At 37.9% G+C, this 21374-nt stretch overlaps 1 protein-coding gene across 1 annotated transcript in view; it reads right to left on the reverse strand.

Annotated features, from left to right (window-relative positions):
• The window catches only part of MYOM1 (myomesin 1), a 118428-nt gene extending 97054 nt beyond the window's left edge, over window positions 1-21374 (reverse strand). Inside the window, exons 1-3 of the mRNA XM_065932522.1 lie at window positions 21203-21374; window positions 16942-17266; window positions 1167-1304 (exon numbers count right to left, since the gene is read on the reverse strand). Coding sequence (XP_065788594.1) covers window positions 1167-1304; window positions 16942-17240 — 437 coding nt within the window. The 5' untranslated portion in view covers window positions 17241-17266; window positions 21203-21374. The remainder of the gene's footprint in view (window positions 1-1166; window positions 1305-16941; window positions 17267-21202) is intronic.

The raw sequence follows: 21374 nt of genomic DNA on the forward strand, positions 1-21374 counted from the left end.
ATAAAAAGCTAAAAATAGAATATTGTTTATCCCTTTCCTAAGTAGGTTTGCAGCGATTATGACATCAGCCTCTGAAGCAATTGGGAAAGGAGCCATCAAAAAGCAATGGGAAGAGAAAATGCAGGGAAACAGAAGTAGGTCACCAAAAATCACAGCCAAGTTATTTCCTACTGATTTTCCGGATAGCTTTTGCCCGGAGAGGGCGACCTCGTTTTGAACATCACATTAGCTTTGTGAATAATCTCCATTCAAAGGAAAAAAACAGGGAAGGCTCAGAAAGTTTCTGTTAAACTTTAATTTGGTGTCTTAGACAAGTCTCCTTTCAAGATTTCTTTGTATATATTATCATTCAAAAATGTTTATATTATAAACAGAAATTTGGCATTACACAGACTTGTGATTTAGTGATTATTTTGTTTGAATTTTATCTCAACATAAATAGTAATCTATTTTACATTTAACAAATATAAGCCAGGTATTCAAGCTATGGTGCAATGCTTTTAGTTAGTCTACATTTCTAAGGATTTTTTTCTTCCTAATGAATAATAATTAAAACCACACTGGCAACCAATCTACCTAAATATATCATTTGATTTTTTTCTTTTAGTTTACCCAATACTTTATAGTTTTAACCTTTCTTTGTGCCCTAAATATAGCACCTGTATATAGTGTCCAATCACTAGCATCCAATACTTTGCTTCTAGTTTCAATTAGTTACATAATTAGAAATAAGTCTCTAATCAATCTCTGTGGTCATATAGCCATCCTATGTGATGGCACACATTTTTACAATGATCACATCTCCCACTGTGCACAGTTTGAAGGTTCCTCAGAACTTTCTCAACCAGTACAAAGTAAATGCTCAATAAATCACAGCTGATATTACTATTACTACCTGAAAACATTTATTCCCCACTTCTTTTTTAAAATAATTAATTAATTCATTAACTTGTCTGCACTGGGTCTTAGTCACAGTATGCAGGATCCCCGATCTTCATGTGGCATGCAAACTCGTAGTTGTGGCATGTGAGATTTAGTCCCTTGACCAGGGATCAAACCCCTGCCCTCTGCATTGGGAGCGTGAAGTCTTAATTTTAAATAGTTCCACCAGGGAAGTCCCTCTCCATTTTCTAAAAATCAGATCCAGGGAGAGAATCCATACGCACCGTCCTGAGAAAATAGGTACCATGTAGTCACTTGGCAGATTTTCTTTCTCCTCTCCAGAGAGAAGGCTCCTCTTGGCTCTCTTTGTTTGGGGGCTCAACTTGGATGAATAATCTAGCATCAGACTGGAATCTGTAAGTCTGACAAAAAAACACCCTAATGTTAGTCAATAATTTAAAAAATGTTTAGAAGTTTTAAATTTAGGAGTGTTGCATAGACTCCTAGATGGCTAATGTCGTAATTATCTTCTATCTTTAGAACTAAAATAGAGTGAAAATGACTTCACGTAATGCAGTCTATCCAGACAGAAGAAAAATAGGTCTGTAGTAATTTCATGGCTTTTTCTCATTAAAGTTTCAGGGGAAAGCAGCTGTGCTTTGGTAATGTTTCCAAATACCCTTTGCTGTTAAATTTATGTTGGAAATGTAGGCAGCCTACATGAATGGTTTGGATACATTGTGCATGCAAATGCTTTCAGAGGACTGATAAACAAAAATAAAGCAAGTTTTCTGTATCGAGAGCCCAGGCAATTCAGGGCCTTGAGGTTGAACTTGAGGTTTTTTTTGTTTTTTTTTTTTTTAAGCTTGGAACTTGAGGTTTTTGTATAATGTAGCAGACTCCGTTTGAAAGAACACTGAGCTCATTAAACAACAGAATTAATATATTTTAGATGAACACACAGCATCAAGTGACTCGGAAAATTACAGATTTGATAAAGAACATTTTGATAATGCTGTAGTACACACAAAAATCCACCCATGCACACTGGTGCACGTGGTGCTTGGAGGCAGCTATTGTTCTAACAAAGCAAAAAATGTGTTAAAGTCGAAAACAAGACAGCTGAGATTTCACCTAGAGAAAAGGATTGATGACATTAAAAGTACAATCTTTATATAGCTCTTGGATGAAATGAAATGCATTTTCATTCAAATGCAGAATTTGGCATAAATTTCAGGAGTTCATGGACTCTCTGAAGTCGATCCATGGACTCAGGTTAAAGGTCTCCATTGTAATGATAGAAAGTCACAATAAGAAATTGTACAGAAACTCTGTATGACCCTTGTAATTTTTATATAGACTTGAATTGATTTTGAAACTGAAAATTAATATTAAAAAGATCTCTAATACATGGAATCTAGAAAGATGGTAGGGATGATCCTATGTGTAGGATAGCAAAGGACATGCAGACATAAAGGACAGAATTTTGGACAGTGGGGAAAGGAGAAGGTGGTATGATTTGAGAGAATAGCATTGAAATATATACGTTACCATATGTAAAATAGATAGCCAGGGGAGTTTGCTGTATGATGCAGGGAACCCAAGGCTAGTGCTCTGTGACAACCTGGAGGGTTGGGGTGGGGAAGGAGGTAGGAGGGAGTTTCAAGAGAGAGGGGATATATACTGCTGGCTGACTCATGTTGATGTATGGCAGAAACCATCACAATATTGTGAAGCAATTACCCTCCAATTAAAAATAAAATAAATTTTTTTTTTCAAAAAAGGTCCCTACTGTCAAGAAAATTTGAAAAGAAAATGAAGCACGTGGATGATGTGGCATGGAAAAACCAAGCTGCCTGGTTAAAACAGAAAAAAACCTTCCAAAGAGTCCAAACCTTGATTGTTTCTCAATCTTTAAAAAATATTAGGAAAAGCAGGGATTACTTAGATCAAAAGAAGACAGTGCATAGACATAGTACAAAATGGATACGCAATAATGCAAATAAACTTATCCTCTGCTAAGCAAGCAACACAGAACTCCTGGGCTTCCAGGAAGCCCTGGGAGTACAGTGGTTCTGGGCCTGGGAGTATAGGGTGGGCTACAGGCTTTAATTCCTGGAGTGGAGGGGTAGCATGGAAATGACAAACCTCTTCCTCCCCCACCAACCGCCCCTCCCCCAGGGTGAATATGCAGCTCTTATTCTATGATCAGCATTAATACTAAAGGTTAGAACCTTGAATTCAAGCTTGTGGATTGGTTACCAGTTGGAAGGCTTAGTGAAATTTGTTCCTGGGTGGCTGTTCCAAGCAACAGCAAAATGATTGCATTCTAAACCCTTAGTGAGTTACAAAGTACAGGCTGTGCTAATTCAGGTCTAAGTTTAAAATGGTATTTTCCATCACTCCTTTAATTCCATTACTGTACAAAATAAAATTAATTATGGAGTTTGAGCTTTTTTCTATTTATAGAACATTTGCATTTTCTAATTTTTCTCATTTCTCTGTTTTTGCTCTTTTTACTATTTATTTTCATTCTACTGTCTACACTCATATCCTCATGAGCATATTTTCAATGTTTGCTTATATTAAAAGGGGATATATGTATAACTACAGTTGATTCATGCTGATGTTTGAAAAAAAACAAAATTCTGTAAATCAATTAACCTTCAATTAAAAGATAAAAGTCATGATTTGTCATTCTTTTTCTTGTATTGTTCCTTTTTTTTAAGTCATTTTTTTCCTTTAAGATAAATCTTTCAAATGAAGCATTTGTTGCATACAATGTGCCAGAATGTGATTATTCTATTCTCACAGGTAAATCACAGCAGACAATTTTTAATAGTTGAACTTTATAGTAAAGATTTATGGGACTATCATTAGTTTTTATGTCATATTTCATTTGGAACAAAAGACTTCATAAAAGCACTGTGATTTTATATATTATATAGTATTATTTAGAAAATCCAAAGTACTTAGAAGATATCAAACATTTGCTATGATCTCTAAAGTTTCTTCAAGCTAACAAAAAGAGTGTATTTAGGATTAAATGTTAAAATACTGTGCTAACAGACTATTTGGTAATGTTAAGTCATTTATCAAAACTAACAAGCAAAACTCAACCAGATGAAGTTTTAAGAAACTGACTATGCAATAATTGTGTAACTAATTATGCGAAGAAAAGCCATCAATTGTTTCTTTTGTTATGATCCAAGAACATGGAAACCTAACATCTTACTCTATCAAATTTTAAAGTCAAATGATGTTTTTAAAGGAGTTCAATAGAAAATGTAAAATTTAAATTTCTTTTTAAAATTTGAATTTCTCTGAAGTTACATCAAAGAGCTAAATAAAGGCTTGCTAACTTCTTGGACTTTTAGTTGCATCTAAATTTTGAAAATAATCCTGTCTCAAAAGCCAGTTTCTGAGTAGACACTTTAAGTTTGATATGTATGAATCAATGTGGTCTTTTAACTATTAAAACTATATTTAATGTTCTTTACGTCTTAAATCTTGATTCTTTCTGAATTTCAAATTATGAAGGCAGTGAAAATAAGCTACTGTGTTTAGTTGCTGAGTCATGTCTGACTCTAAGACCCTATGAACTGTAGCCCTCCAGGCTCCTCTGTCCACGGGACTTCCCAGGCAAGAATACTGGAGTAGGTTGTCATTTCCTTATGCAGGGGATCTTCATGACCCAGAGATCAAACCCATGTCTCGTGCATTGGCAGGTACATTCTTTACCACTGAGCCACTTGGGAAGTCCCTGAAACTAAGGTAAGCTTTGAAACTATAGGTAAGGATTGATTTGTGTGTGCACGTGTACCCACGCATCTGTAACTGTGTCTAGGTACATCTACCTGTACTCCACTACTAATTGTGGTATGTCCTCTGTTAATATGCCTAAAGTTAGTAGAATTTAAGGATATATCACGGTTTGTTTGACATCATCACATCTATGACCAGCAGCACCCCAGAGAAGGGATATAACCCAGGAGAAATCTCTCTCTAGAAATGTTCCAGGGACTCAGAAATAAACTTGCACTTCATCTAGTTCAAATACTGAACAACAGCATAGCCTTCTACTCGTACTACTTCATAATTATTCTTGACAGGAAAAACAAGAACAAAACTACTATAGAATCACTGAACTGGAAGAGATCTCAGGGACATTTACACCACCCTCCTTGCTTTATAGATGAAGAAGACCTAGCATCTTTGTAACTTGCCCAGGTTTACCCGGCAAGTTGGTAGGTAAACTAGGACCAGCACCCACGTAGGTTAGTGTTCTTTCCTCTATACCAGTGGCCTTCAACTTCGTGTCTGAGTCTTCTCGATCCAAACATGTTTGATCATGTCACCTATATATGTCTGTCTATTTATAAATTTTTTACATATACTGCTGAATAAATATTCTCACTTTGTGAAATTTCAACCAATAAAAAAATGTTCAGGGCCAAATTTAATTTTTTTAACTACAGAAGTGCTAATATATCTTCCTACATTTCCTTGGTTTGCCTTCATGAACTCCCCACTTCAGAAACCACAATATGTCACACTGCCCATAATGACTCTGATTTTGATTAGCTATTCCTAAATTTATTCACATCTCACAAAAAGTCAAATGCAACTGAGTGAGTAAGCATAGCACAGAACATATAGGTTATGAAATCATCACAGTCCAATTAGAAATAAAGCATTAAGAAGCTCATTAAACTTTACATGAAGTCAAAAGCTAGTTCTTCAAAATCATGTTTATAATCATCATGTAATTGTGAAAAATTGTCCTAGTTCCTCAGGATGAGTAACTATGCCTGCTTATGTTAAGTATGGATCTACTTAATGGCTATATTACTTTCTGAAAAAATTATGACAACTTATCAGCATGTTCTAGAAAAAAAATGATGGGCTGTAGGCTTTGTCTTTTGCTGACACTGTTCCCAAACCCAGCACCACCCACCCACATGTGCTCATGATTATATTACATTACTGATTTCCTTCTCTATCTGTCCCACTCCTGTGACTATTCAAGGAGAGAGATGGCCTAAAAGTTACATTTATATCCTCAGCACTGTGTCCAGTGCCTGATAGTGTTCAATAAGGGTTTATTGAATGACGTGAAATCAAGATTCAACCTCCTGTAGCCATACCCTATCTCTGTGATTCTCAACCCTGACTTCACATCAGAATCAGCTGAGGAGCTAGTAAGAAAGACCAATGCAGAGGTCGGACTTCCAGTATGGTGGAGTGAGTAGTTCAGCAGGTCCTCTCTCTAAAAAAACCGTGATAAACCTAGATACAATTGTCAAAACCAACCCATTCAGGCCTCTGAAAATCAAGCACAGGCACACACTACACCGACAGGTGGCTGGCTGTTCATGAAAAGATACTGAACTTCAAGTCAGAATAGTAGGAGTCTGTGTGACATGCTTACCTAGTTCTTTCCCACCCCCACACCCAGCTCAATCTATAAAGCACTTCTACTAAGGTGGGAAAAGGTGAGAAACTTTTAATATTCACTGTCAGAGGGGCTGATTTGGAGCAGAGCATGATAAACCTCCACAACCAGCAACACTGTAAGTAACACTAAACACCTAAGTTGCAAACAAACAAGGGAAGTCAGCCGCTCAGTCAGTCTTCAGATACAGTCATGGTTGGAACAAGCAGCAGACGGGCACATCAGTCAAAGATATAACAGGAAGATTTGAAAAATAAGACCACTAAGGGGGCCTTCATAAGCTCTCTCCATGTGTTTGAATGGAAAAAACTGGAAAGGACTCAGGTCATCCACATATGATTGCGTGACTGTGTGTGAGCCTGTGTGTGCAGAGAAGAGACAAGGGAGTCTAGAGACAAACAAGTCCAGGGCATACACATTTTAAACTGACCTGGACTTCAAATATGCCCCCCAACACACACACCCAGACACACAGATCTATTGCCAGAGGATGGAAGCTTTACTGTCTTGAGATGTTTGAGCACAGACGTCTGACCATTCATTGATTGGTCATTAATTTATGCAAATATCAAGTGATCCCTATGAATTCAGGCTTAAAAATAAGAACAATAATTTTTTAAAACACTAAACAAAGACATCAGCAGTAACAGTGTTGGGTAAACAGAGTCTATAAATGTGTTTAGGCAAGTAATTAAACTAAACACAGCAGCAACACATTTGGGGAAAATTCAGAATCCAGAATTATTACAAAATGTTATCTATCATGCCCTATTCTCAACAACAAAAAAATTATGAGACGTGACAAGAAATAGGAAAGTGTGATGCACACTAGAAGAAAAAAAAGCAGTAAATAAAAACTGTCTCCAAGTGCACCCTGATATTGGATTTAGCAGACAAAGACTTCAAAACAGTAATTAGAAATATATTCAAAATAAAGGAACTATATTCAAAGGCTAATTAAGGAAACCATGTTTAAATAATTAAAGGAAAGTATTATAATAATGACTCAAAAAGAAAGAATGTCAACAAAACGATAGGGATTGTAAAATAAGGTCAAATGGATATTCTGGAGTTTAAAAGTACAATAACTTAAATGAAACAGTTATTAAAAGGACCCAAAAGATTTTATATAAAAGAATAAAATAATCAGGTAAGCTGAAGATAGAAGCTAATCTAAAAGAACAAACAGAAAAAGGATGAAGAAAAATATGTTGTCAGACAACATCAAATATACCACTATATGAGTAATGGTAGTACCAGAAAGAGGAGAAAGAGAGAAAGGGCAGGAAAAGATATTTGAAGAAATAATGACTTAAAATTCCCCAAATTTGAGTAAAAATAGTACTCTGTGAATCCAAGATGCTCAACAAACCCAAGTATGATACTCCCAAAGAAATACACATGTAGATATCATAGTCAAACTGTTGAAAGCCAAAGCCAGAGAGAAAACTAGAAAGTAGCAAGAGTAAAATGATTCATCACATATAAGGGAACAAGGTATTAATGACTGATTTCACATCAAAAACTATACATCCCAGAAGACATTCCTATGACATATTTAAGTGCTGGGGGAAAAACTAAATCAAGAATTTTATATCCAGCAAAACCACTACTCAAAACTGAAAACAAAGTAAAGACATTGACAAAGATAGAGAATTCATTGCTAGCAGACCTGTCTTACAAGAAATGCTAAAGCAAATCTCTCATATATCATAAGGAAATGTGATAAATGCATTTATGCCAAAAAATTAGATGACTTAAATGAAATGGAAAATTTCCAATAAAGATTTAAATGACCAAAACTAACTCAAGAAGAAATTAAAAATCATAACAGCTCAATAACAAATAAGGAAATTGAATTGGTAATTTATCTATGCACAAGGACTTCCCTGCTGGTCTAAGGGTTAAGAATCCTCCTTGCAATATAGGGGGCCCAGATTCCATCCCTGGTCAGGGAACTAAGATCCTAAATGCTGTGGAGCAACTAATCCCACATACTAGAGAGCCCATGTGTCCCAACTAAGACCCAATGCAGCCAAATAAATAAATATATATATATTTTAAATCCATGCACAATGGATAGCCCAGGCCTAAATGGTTTCATTGATAAATTACATGAACTATTTAAACAAATCAATCATTTCCATATTTTTTCAAAAACAGAAGAGAAGGAAACACTTCCCAACTTTTTCTGTAAGGCCAGTACTACCTAATATCAAAGCCAAAGACATTATAATTTTTTGAAAAACTACAAACCAATATCCCTCATCCACATAGGCACAAAAATCCTTCACAAAATATCAGTAAACTGAATCCAGCAACATATAAAACCAAGCAGAATTTAGCCCAGGGATGCAAGGTTGATTTACTATCTTAAAATCAATTAGTGTAATACACCATATTAATAGAATAAAGAACAAAAACCACATTATCATCTCAATATGTACAAAAAAATTTTGACAAAATTCAACCTTCTTGCATGTTAAAAACTCTCAACTAAATAGGAATAGAAGGGAACTTCCTCAATCTGATAAAGGCCATTTATGAAAAATCTATAACTAGTGTCATATCTAATAGTAAAAATCTAAATCCTTTCTTTCTAAGATGGGAACAAGGGTATGATGCTTGCTGTTGCCACTTCTACTCAATATTGTACTGAAGTTTACAGCACAGTGAAGAATAGTCGAGGCAATTAGTTAAACTGAAAAACTGGAAAGCAAGTCTAACTTTAGTTACAGATGATATAATTGTGTATATAGAAAATGCTAAGAAATATACACACACACAAATGCTAATGCTAATAAATGAGTTCAGCAAGGTCACAGGATATAGAATCAAAGCACAAAAATCAATTACACTTCTGTTTACTAGCAGTGAACAATGAAAACATAAAATTAAGACAACTCCACTCACAATTCTATCAAAAAGAATAAAATATTTAATAGGAACAATTTTAACATAGAAGTACAAGACTTTATACTGCAGATTACAAAACATTATATGATAAGTGAAACAAAAATCTAAATAAATAAATATCCATGTTCATGGATTGAAAGAGTCCACACTGTTAAAATGGCATATTTTCCAAAACTGATTTATGTTTTCAACATAATTTTTATCAAATTACCAGAAGACTTTTCTCTTTGTAGAAATTGACAAGGCTATCTTAAAATTTATATGGGAATATGAAGGAACTACATAGGCAAAAATTCTTTTGTAAAAGAGGAACTCAGTTTGAGAACTTAATCCACCAATTTCAAAACTTTTTATAAAGCAACAATAGTTAAGAAAGTGTGCATGAGACAAGTGCTCGGGCCTGGTGCACTGGGAAGACCCAGAGGAATCGGGTGGAGAGGGAGGTGGGAGGGGGGATCGGGATGGGGAATACGTGTAATTCTATGGCTGATTCATATCAATGTATGACGAAACCCACTGAAATGTTGTGAAGTAATTAGCCTCCAACTAATAAAAAAAAATAAAATTAAAAAAAGAAAAAAGAAAGTGTGGTACTGACCTAAGGACAGGCATACAGATCAATGCAACAGAATCGAGAATCTGTAAATAAACCTTTTTATTTACAGTCAATTGATAATTTTCTTTCCAAAGCTCTTTTTCTTTTTTTTTCAAAGCTCTTTTTCTTTATTATTATTTTAAAACGTTTTATTTTTATTGGGATATAGTCGATTAACAATGTGATAGTTTCAGGTGAACAGTGAGGGGACTCAGCCATACATGGTCAATTTATTTTTGATAAAGAAGCTAAATGATTTAAGGGGGAAAGGATAGTCTTTTCAACAAATGGTGACAACAGTCTATCTATATATGAAGGGATGAATTTAGAGCTTAACATCACATACCAAAAAAAAAAAATTCAAAATGGATATTTATAAATGTAAAGCTAAAATTATAAAACTCTTAGAAAAAAAAGATAGGAGAAACTCTATGAAGCTCCGATACTCTGGCTACCTGATGCGAAGAGCTGACTGATTGGAAAAGACCTTGATGCTGGGAAAGATTGAGGGCAGGAGGTAAAGGGGGTGACAGAGGATGAGACGGTTGGATGGCATCATCAACTCAAAGTACATGAGTCTGAGCAAACTCCAGGAGATCGTAAAGGACAGGGAAGCCTGGCGTGCTATAATCCAGGGGTCGCGAAGAGTCAGATACGACTTGGTGACTCAACAACAACGACAATGATGTTGAATAAGCCATATTATGCTTAGACATAACACCAATAGCATGACTAAAAAGGAAAAAAACGACAAATAGAACTTCATCAAAATGTAAACGTTCTGGTATCTGAAGGACACTGTTAAAAGAATGAAAAGGCAAGGCACGAATGAGAGAAAGTATTTCCGAACACATATCTAAGAAAGAATTATATACAAAATATTTAAATAACTCTGACAACTCAATAATAAGCAGAAAAAAAAAATCCAATTTAAACATGGCAAAAGATTTGAACAAGCATTTCACCAATGAAGTACACAAATGGCTACCAAACACATTAAAAAGATGGTCAACATCATTAGTTATTAAGTAAGTGCAAGCTAAAACCACAGTGAGACTCCACCACATACCTAAAAGACAGGCTGTAAAAAATGATAGAAAATAACTAATGTGGATAAGCTGGAATTCCTGTACCTTGGTATGGGAATGTAAAATGATATAATTGCTTTGGAAAAGAGTTAAGTTGTTTCTTGTAATGTTAAATATAAACTTACTACACAGACAAGCTGATATTTTAAAAGGAGCAAGAGAAGGTAGATTTCAAACAGAAAGCCTTAACTTTCCATAATAATTTCATTTATTCAACAGAAAACTTATTTTTTATCCTCTGTGTGCACAATTCTATGCTTGATGCGGGTGTGGGAGGGGGATACGAAGATTACATATTAAATTAAAGACTTGTTTTCTGAGACCTTTACTGTCTAGTAGGGTTGCAAATGCTACCAGCCTGATGTGTTGTATTATGTCAATCAAAGGAGAAAGGATGGAAAGACAGAAGGCAGGCAGGCAGATAAGCAGAAAGAGCAGAGCAAAAGAAAGTTGAATTTACAGGCTTGGAGACAATTTCTATCTGGGACTACCAGGGAAGGCTTTGTGGAAGAGCTGGACATTGAAAGATGGGTAGGTCATCCTAGCATGACACAGAGGTATTTGCAAAAGCTTGAAAATGGAAGTTCCATTTTCAATGCTGACTTATGTATACGTTGCCATTAGACTTTACTGAGTGGCCACAATAGAGCTGAACTCATTTTTATTATTCTACCATTTTTTCCTGTAAAACTGCCTCTCTCTATATATTTACAAGTTGGCACTGCTGTATATGGGCTTCCCTGGTGGCTCAGACAGTAAAGAACTCACATGCAATGAGGGAGATCTGGGTTAGATCCTTGGGTTGGGAAGATCCCCTGGAGGAGGGCAAGGCAACCCACTCCAGTATTCTTGCCTGGAAAATCCCATGGACAGAGGAGGCTAGTGGATGGGGTGGTAAAGACTTGGACATGACTGAGGGACTGAGCACTGAGCACTTATCAACTATTAGATGGATCCTCATTTCAGGTGCTCCTGCTTTCTCCAGTTTCACCCAGAAAGGCTGGTGTGGAAAAGGTCAAGTCTGCAGCACCAGTTCCCTTGGGCTCTCAGAGCTTGGGATCTCCGCGGGGAGGCTCCGTTACACCCAGTGCTCAGCCAGCAGTGAACGAAGCTACCGTTTCACCTCTGGGCACCGGGAGGTGACTGCATGGCCCTTCCTCCACCTTTGGCTACTCACTCTATTCCTACTCCTTAAGGGGACATGTCTTCCTTCTCACAGCCTGATTCACCTCCCTACATAAGATTAATGCCATTTTGGGGCATCTTATATCCTCTAAACTTGCATTTAGCCTGCAAAAGAGACTGATGGATATTCACAATGTAGAACATAACAAAGGAAGCAGAGAGTTGAAGCCTGTCTTTCTGGGCCTCATTATCTGTGGAAGGAAGGGCTTGAATTAGATGAGCTTTTAGTCTCTTCCTTCTTTAGCATTCCACAGTTCTATGGAGCTATGACAAACTGCCAATTGTATGAAAAACTGGTATTACCACGGGTGCTACTTCTAGTTCTCTCTTCACAAACAAGCCGCAGATTTACGGCAGTGAGAGTTGAAAATTGATGCACAGTGAATGTTACCCTCTTTGGACTCAGGGTTTGTTTGGGGGATTCAGAACACAGACCAGTTACCTTCTAAAGAAGTAAAACTGACAACAAACTGGCCCATTTCTAGGGGGATAAAATAGTAACTGGCTTTCTGTTGTCCTTGGATTTTTCCCCAGACTTTCTCCTACCATATAGGAAGTAATACGGCTCATCATTTTCTTGGTACTTAGGTTCTGGAAGACAAATCCCAGAATGCTACATTTTCTAAATCTTTCTTTAGAGAAGAGGCTATATCTTGATTTAGTTGCTCTTGATTTAGTCCCTCTTGATTAGTCCCTCTTGATTTAGTTGCTAAGTTGTATCAGACTCTTTGAGATCCCCTGAACTGTAGTCTACCAGGTTTCTCGGTCCATGAAATTTCCCAGACAAGAATACTGAAGTGGGTTACGATTTCCTTCTTCAGGGGAGCTTCCCAACCCAGGGATTGAACCCTGGTCTCCTGCATTGCAGGGAGATTCTTTTCTGACTGAGCCACCAGGGAAGCACTGTGAGGGGTGGAGTTTAATCTGCTTAGAATCAGACAGTCACCTGTCTACCATAACTCAGAGGGTTGAGAGACCCATCATCCAAGAGATATGCTGTGTTGTCCTCCAGAAGTTATTCATTCCTACTTATCAAGCACAACAAAATAGTTCTTTTCTCTTCCCATATTATTCAGTAGAGAGGATTTTGAAAACACTGGTTTCCATATACCACATTCCCTGTAAACATCTGCCTTATTTCATCCTAATTCCCTGTAATATTGGCCCTAGGAAGGAATCATCAGTTCACACAGTGGGCTGTCTGATATTTTTATGTAGATTTTCTAGTGCAGTGGTGGTGACCTTTGTTGAGTCACAGAGTTCTCTGACAATATGATGAAAGCTAGGGTCTCTCTCAGCAAAAAAAAAAAGAAAAAAATCTCATCTTACATAAATTTCAAATCATACAAAACTCTGTTGAAACCTATTCACAGACAAAGGCTAAGAACCCTTGCATAACAGTTGCAAAGTGGTCATGAGTACCATTTCTCCTTTAATCTCTAATAGTATTTGTGAATTATTAACATAAAACAATAGTCTTATATCATTTTTGTTTTCCTGAATCACTTTCTTTAGTTTTTTCCTCACTGTGACTAAGAACAAAGGCATTTAGAATAAGCCTTCCAGAATTTAATTTACAACTCTTGGCTCAGAATGCAGTTGGTAACCGATCTGAGCTAAAACCACAGTGACACTGAACAAGCCATTGTTCTTAAGATTCAACTGAGGTCAGCCAAGCTGTGGGTACATATAAATCTCCATAGTTTCCACTTTACTACCAGGACATCTAACTACAAAGCAGAGGCTAAAAATGGATCAGGCCCAGTGTTCACATACATTCCACAGAGCTGCATTTCCAACTCCACACCAGTTTTAATTAACAACACTCTTCACAACCCCAGGAGAAAGATTTCATTTAGCAGGGAAAAGTTGCTCCATTTTGAAAAATCAAAAATACAACCTGAAAGAATTATAAAGATTTTGAAATGTTCAAAGAATATTATCTGCACCTGTTAGCTCTAGGTCTAAAAAAAGAAAAACTAAAATACCCCCAGGATTAGGTTAGCTTTCTTTTCTTTTACATTGCAATACCCAAAGGAAAAAATATTTGGCATTTTCCCTTTCTTCTTTTTAGGTCCACATTTCTACTAAGAAGTGGAGTTGTTCAAACATACCAAGCCATTAATAAACACCTATCTATCTACATAAACACTTAAATAGCAAGAAGGAACAAGATGTGAGGCTGACCATAGAAATAATTACAGTTCTACTTCCTACAGAAAGTTTATTACCTGAGGTTGTTTATAACTAATATGGCTAAGTCTGCCAAAGACAAAATAGAGCAAATGTTTTCTGGATAAAATACAAAGATGCTCAAAGTTTCAATTACTAATGTTTGATATGATTTATCAGACTATAAATAAATATGAATGGTGTGTATATGGTTAAAAGAAGAATTTAGGAATAGAATTTGAAAAAAAAACTCTCTTTAAATACCAAATTCATAAAACTCTATAGACTCTACAGCATTGGGGGAATGAAATAAGTATACATGAGTTAACTTAAAAATTGTACAGTAATGAAAATACCCATTTTCTACATTTTCTGTAGATTCAGCACAGATGGACTAGGAAAATGGATATTTAAAACATAATCCTCTCTATTACAAGACAGCTGCTTTCCTAAATGAGATTCTTAAACATATGTATGTAACATTCTTCAGGAGAACATGTGGTACTATCACATAGCACGGTGCCCATTCCTGTTTCGTTTGGAAAGCAGGTCATTTGAAACAAGGGCCAAAAGAAATGAATTCACCTCCTCCCTGACAATGTTTCCATATCTGCAGCCAATTCGAGGTCCTTATGAATATCCCATGGCACACATAACCCGTGAAAGTGGGATTGGAAAACGATCCTATTCCATTTTAAGTGAAATTTCAGAATGTTGCCTTCATACCCTGCAGGTAATTCCAGAGACTTTGGTACTGGATGTGCAGAGCTCCCAGGAGGTCGGCACCGCACCCCCAAAAGCACAGTTGGACCTCAGGTGCTGCTTAACCCACAGGGATACCGAAGTTTCTGCCTTCAGAACCAGTCCTTACTTCTGTTCATACAAACCACTGTATTATGTCCTCAATCACTTTTCTAATTCCTAGAAGTAAACACCTCTCCCAGCTACCCTGACAGATATCTTGTGGATTTAAATTGTATAAGACTTAAAATAATATCTGTTAATAACAAATAATGCAATATATGCCAGACAGAGGAGATCTGAGGCAGTAGCTGGTAACTGACCACACAGCCCAGGAATTCTTACGTTTGGAAGTTCAACAATTCTTTCTGTGGACTATAGATAGACATTTAATAAAATCACATGAATCTTGCAACTGTTTTTTAATCCCCATGACACATTTCACTTGGGATACTGAGAAAATAAAAACTGGCTTGGACTGAGAAAGTACATATCCAGCCAGCATTCATCAGGCTGGAACAAGACACAGAGAAGCCAACCTCAGGGTTCAGGGTTCACAGGAAACACTTCTCCCAGTGACACTGCTGCAGTAGAGGGTTCTGACAACCTCTTCTGCATGACCAAAGACTCGCCGAGTAACTTTCTTCTCAATATCAACAATTATAAGCAAGTTTATTGTTTGAAATTTTATTAGGAAGCATGAGATATTGCCTCTTTGCATGGAGGACCTCAGAAGCAGATTGAGTTCTCAGCCCATGTGCTGGGCTCCATCTAAGAGATTTCTCGATACAACAGTCCTCATTTATCACAACTCGACTGTTTCCAAAGCAACAGGACACTGACTCACTTTTTTCTCTTTTTTTGATTCACTTTTTAGACCAGACCTGCATCTAAATCCCACTCTTCCTATAATCCTACTGAAACCCTCTTTTTCTTTTCTTTTTTTAAACTTTTAAATTTGTTTTGGGGTATAGCCAATTAACACGGTTGTGATAGTTTTGTGTGAACAGCAAAGGGACTCAGCCATACATATACACGTATCCATTCTCCCCCTAATCTCCCTCCCACCCAGGCTGCCATATAACATTGAGTAGAGTTCCATGTGCTATATAGTAGGACCTTGTTGGCTATCTGTTTTAATGCTTTAAATATAGCAATGTGTACATGTCCATCCCAAACTCCTTATTCTCCCCTTATCCTTCCCTGTATCCTCCCCTTGGGCAACCATAAGCTTATTCTCGAAGCCTGTGAGTCTGTGAAAGTCTCTCTTTTCCTCTGGTGTGGGGTCTCTCTCATGGCAATGGGTTGATAAATCTAATCCTCTCAGAATATAGGTTTGTTCCTGGTATTGTTAGGCTGACTGAGATAGGGCCATGTTTTTATAAAATGCTCTGGCTAAAGAAAATATTTGCTGCTTGAATAACAGTTTGGAACTTCGATGCTGGCTTTCAGATACAGAAAGAATAGAACACATCTCTGCTGCAGTTTGGGTTCCTGTGGTCTGTGAATTTTAAATCCTATTCTCATCTGAGTTGAAAGTTGTGAGGGCCAGGAAACCTGGGGTGAGTGTCGGAAATGAGATCTCCCATCTCTTCTGCTGCTGAATGTTGAACACAACCTGTGGCAAAACTTCTCTGCTTCTAGCAATATCGCAGTTGACAGTTCAACCAAGACACCCCAGGGTGACTGCGAAACTCTTTGTGAAACTCAAGCAAGCAAGGGAAAGGGGAATCCAAGACATAAGTCCCAGGCCTCCCAAACACATGTTTTGGCCTTGCTCCACACCAGCTTTAAAGGTAGGGCTGCCAGACTCAAGAAGAAAGGAAAAAGTAACCTGGGGTGTTAGGCGGGGGTGGGGTCAGAGAGCATGGCTTCGTCCCAAGTTTGTAAGGCTGCTTTGCACCTACCCATGGGAGTAGCCATAGTCGTAGGCTGACGCCGCCTTGTGACTGGTTGCAGAGGAGAGGGCAAACTCGGAGGCCCGGGAGGCCTGATGCTGGTAGGATGCAGCGGACGCCTGGCTGAAGGCCGCTGACTCCTGGCGGTGGGCAGCGGAGGAGCGGCTGCTGTAGGCGGTGGAGCCATGGGTGTAGATGGCTGAGCTTTTCTTCTCCTGCTGGTACTGGCTCATGGTGGTGCTGAGGTCCCTGTTGCGATAGCTGCGGTCATAGTGCTGGTGAAGTTTCTGATAAAATGGCAGAGACATTGTGTGCCCCCAGGGATCCAGGCAAGCTGTGAGAAAGCAACAGGTTTGGGGTGAGCTCTTAAGGAACTGACTCTCCAGAACAAGTCATCTAAATCAGTAGGTGAAAATTACTACTCTTTTATTTCTTCCAAAGAGTAAGTGGAAAATGATGTGAAGGTTAGTTTAGCTGTTTACTCAGTTAACTCTCTCCTTCAGAGCCCTGATGCACCCCCTTCTATCATTGTCCTGCCTTCTTCTTTTTAAATACCTAGGAGATCTTTACAAACTTTCCCTGCTGTGCTATTTCAGTGGAAACATGTAAATGTTCTGTCGTGTCTGACTCTCTGCGACCCCTTGAACTTAGCCCACCAGGCTCCTCTGTCCAGGCAAGAATACTGGAGTGAGTTGTCATTTTCTTGTCCAGAGGATCTTCCCGACCCAGGGATCGAACCTGAGTCTCCTGCTTCTTCTGCACTGGCAGGCAGATTCTTTATCACTGTGCCACCTGGAAGCCCACATTCATCATATATATTTCTAATTTTCTGGCATTTCCTTCTGATGGGGACTTTTACCTGAGAGATTGGGTAATAGTGGAGAACCTGTGTCCAGCCAATGTGGTTTTTATTCAGCAAATAATTACTGAGCACCTATACTGAGCCTAGGAGATAGATGAACAAAACAACAAAATTCCTGCTCTGATAACCCTATATAGAACCTTATATTCTATTGCAAGTGATAGACAAATAGAGAAAATAAAGTGTAGAGTATATTAGAACCTGCTTAATGCTACAGAGAAAAATAAAACAGGAATGTGGAATGGGATGCCATCTAAGCAGCATCATCAGGGATAATGGTGATGACTGAGGATGAAGGTAACACCTGAGCATGAGAATATCTGGGATGGGAGAAGCATTCTGGATGGAAGACCATTGCACAGGCCCTGGAGGGTTGTGAGCCTGCCTGTTGTATTGTACTCCAGGAAAGGCAAGTAGGCCAGTGAGGCTGCGAGGAGTGAAAGGGTGCAAGGAGAGGTACAGAAGATGCTGTCAGGGACGGGGGAGGGAGGAGGGTAGTGTCCTACAGGTAGTGTAAGGACTTAGGCTTTTATTCTGAAAGGAGTAAGGAATCACTGGAAGGTTCTGAGCTGAGAAACGCTCTTGCTGAGCCTGAGAATAGATTGTTGAGGGACAAGAGTGAAAGTCAGGAGGCCAATGAGAAAGCTGCCATGGACTGAGTTGTATCTCCCCAAACCCGTATTTGAAGTCCTAACCTCGTGACTGGATTTGGAGATAGGATCTTTACAGAAGAAATGAAGTTAAATTGAGGTTATTAGGATAGGTTATAATCCAAAAGGACATGATTGCCATTGCTATAAGAAGAGGAAATCAGGACACAGATATGTACATATGCAGAGGGAAGACACAAGAAGATGGACTATCTACAAACCAGGGAGAGAGGCCTCAGAAAAGACCAACCCAGATGATTCTTTGATGTCAGATTTCTAACCTCTGGAATTGTGAGAAGATAAGTTTCTGTTGTTTAAACCACCTGGTCTCTGGTGCTTTGTTACGGCAATCCTAGCAAATTTATATAAAGGTCACTGTGATAGTTCACGCTAAAGATTATAGTGGTAGCCGTGAAGTGTGAGAAGCGATCCAACTCTGCATGTTTTGTAGGTAGAATCAATAGCATTTGCTGAAAGTTCTGGAATAGGGTATGGAAGAAAGAGAGGAGTGAGTGACAGCTCCAAGGATTTTGCCTGAGTAACTGGAAGAGTAAAGCTACTATGAACTGAGATGAGCAGGATTGTAAGAAAACAGCAGCTCGGGATGGAAGAAGAGGAACCTGGTTTGAGACATTATACATTTGAGATACCTGCTAGACACCCAAGTGGAGAGAGAAGGTGGGATGTTGGACATGTGACTCAGGAATACAGGGTAAAGGTCCAGGATGGAAACCTACATTTGGGACACACCAGCATACAGATGGTATACAATGCCAAAAGAGAAAAAAAAGAGAGAATGAAAGTCCTAGGACTAATCCTGAAGGATGCTCATATTGCCATATAACAAGCCCTCTCAAACCTCACAAATGCATCACAAAGTATGGTGTCAAGCCAGAAAAATTCCATTAGGAATATAAAGCCTCCTAGTCTTCCTATATTAAAGAAGCAAGAAAGTCAGTCAGAAGTGTAGCAGTTTGCATTGTGAATTTGAGCTAACAGTTCTATTGAAAATCAAAGATAGGTTTGCTTAGCATAGAGAGGGGAGACTTCAGATTGCATTATCTTTCTTTAGAAATCTGTCCACTGACAGGAGCCTGTCAGTCATACTGATAACCCTGGATGAAGTCATAGTTTTATGAAAGCCACTCCTTTTCATCTTTAATGCTTCTGTGCATATCCTAAATTGTTTACATATAAAATTAGTTGTAATCAATTTTTCAAATCTTTTAGAAAAATTTTAAATGAGAACTGAATCTTTCTACACTTGCTATATTTTTTTGGTCAAGCTTAAAATCATTTTATTTGAAGTGAAGAGTAGGCATGTATTCCCTAAAGAAGAAAATCCAGCAAACTTCACTCCAGAAATATTTATGTTAAGGCTCATGGAAGATATCAGTCTACATGGCATTTCCTAGGAGGAAAAAAATAGCTACTAGCAAACAACTTTTGCTTCAACCCTTAAATAGACTGCTATTTTCTATTTTAAAATATATGAATAATGATCAGGTATAATGAATAATTACTAGACAAATTTTTATAGAAAAAAGTGTAGACTATATTAATATAGAAGTATATCTTTAGGCATTTATAAAGATATTTGGTAAATTTGTGTAATGATACATAGTATACTGCAACACAGCAAATGTTATTTGAATGATGTCCAAATAAACAATGAATGACCTTCTTGTGTATTATGTTATAAGCTAAATTCAGAACCCAAATAACTTGAAATGCTGCTAATTTTCACAAAATAAATCTTTAAAATGTCGTGCCTCAATTCTATTTTCCATTCTCTTTATTTCTATTTTCCCCCAATATATTTACTTTTAAAAGTACTGAATATTCCAAGCCCACAGATGATATATTGCAAGTAAACAGGCTTTGACATTATGTCAGCGGAGCTGGTTGTCACAGCTCTGACCTCTGGAACGAAGGTACAACTACCTTCTCTTCATTAAGTAAGTGAGGATTATCCCCCAACACATGATAGCTAGAGTGCGTTGGGAGGGAAGATGGTTTGGTTGTCTTCCATTCCTTTAAAACCTGTGGGGTTTTTTTCCCCCGAAAATAATATGGGAATTTAGGAAGAAACAGTTAACTCCGTAGTTGTAATTGTGACACAATACTTTTCGACAGGTGTTAGAGGCTGAAAGCTATAAAAATTCTTCACAGGAAGTGTGAACTTTAGGGTCATGATACAGGGATCTGTGTTGCCTCTGAAATACTGCTTAGCCATTTTCCAATTAGAAATCCCCCCAATGCACCCTTACATGTATCCACATGGCATTGTCAGGGCAAAAATCACTGAATTAGAAACTTGAGACTTCAGAGTTAACCTACTCCTTTTGATCAAATTTGTAAACAGGCAGTACTGTAGGCTTATGAAGGATGGAAAACACATGATTTCCTGTTTCCTCACCCATTCCAGATTTCAACCAAACCACTGAACTGTAACTTGGAAAGAGTACTTGACTCATGCTTACAGTTCTATCTCAGACAGCTACTGTCTTTTTATAGCTCCAGGAACAGTAGCTTAATTTTAAAAGAATCTACTGATCTGAGAGAAGAGCTGTGCCAGCACAAACTGGCACCCTGCTGCTCACATTCCTTCCTTGGAGCTCCACTTTCCCATTTCTCTGCTATTCTGACATCTCTTGGAGAAAACTGCTGAGCTCAGAAGACAGAAACCACACACACCGCAGTGCTGTTGAGCACGTAAAATATCAAGTGCATTCTTCTGCCTCAAGGTCACACTTACCAGTTTGCAAAGGATTGATGGTGGTGGAAATGTTCCGATGTGACCGTGGGGGCTGGATGAGACAGTGAAAAACCCACGTAGGTCGAATCCAAGAAAAAGTTAAGAGTCAGGGCTAAAAAGACAGGACCCTGGGGGCCAGTTCAAAAATAATGCATGTGGTCAGGCAGTAGAA

The sequence above is a fragment of the Muntiacus reevesi genome, chromosome 4 (genome assembly GCF_963930625.1).
Source record: "Muntiacus reevesi chromosome 4, mMunRee1.1, whole genome shotgun sequence".
NCBI classification, from domain to species: Eukaryota; Metazoa; Chordata; class Mammalia; order Artiodactyla; family Cervidae; genus Muntiacus; species Muntiacus reevesi.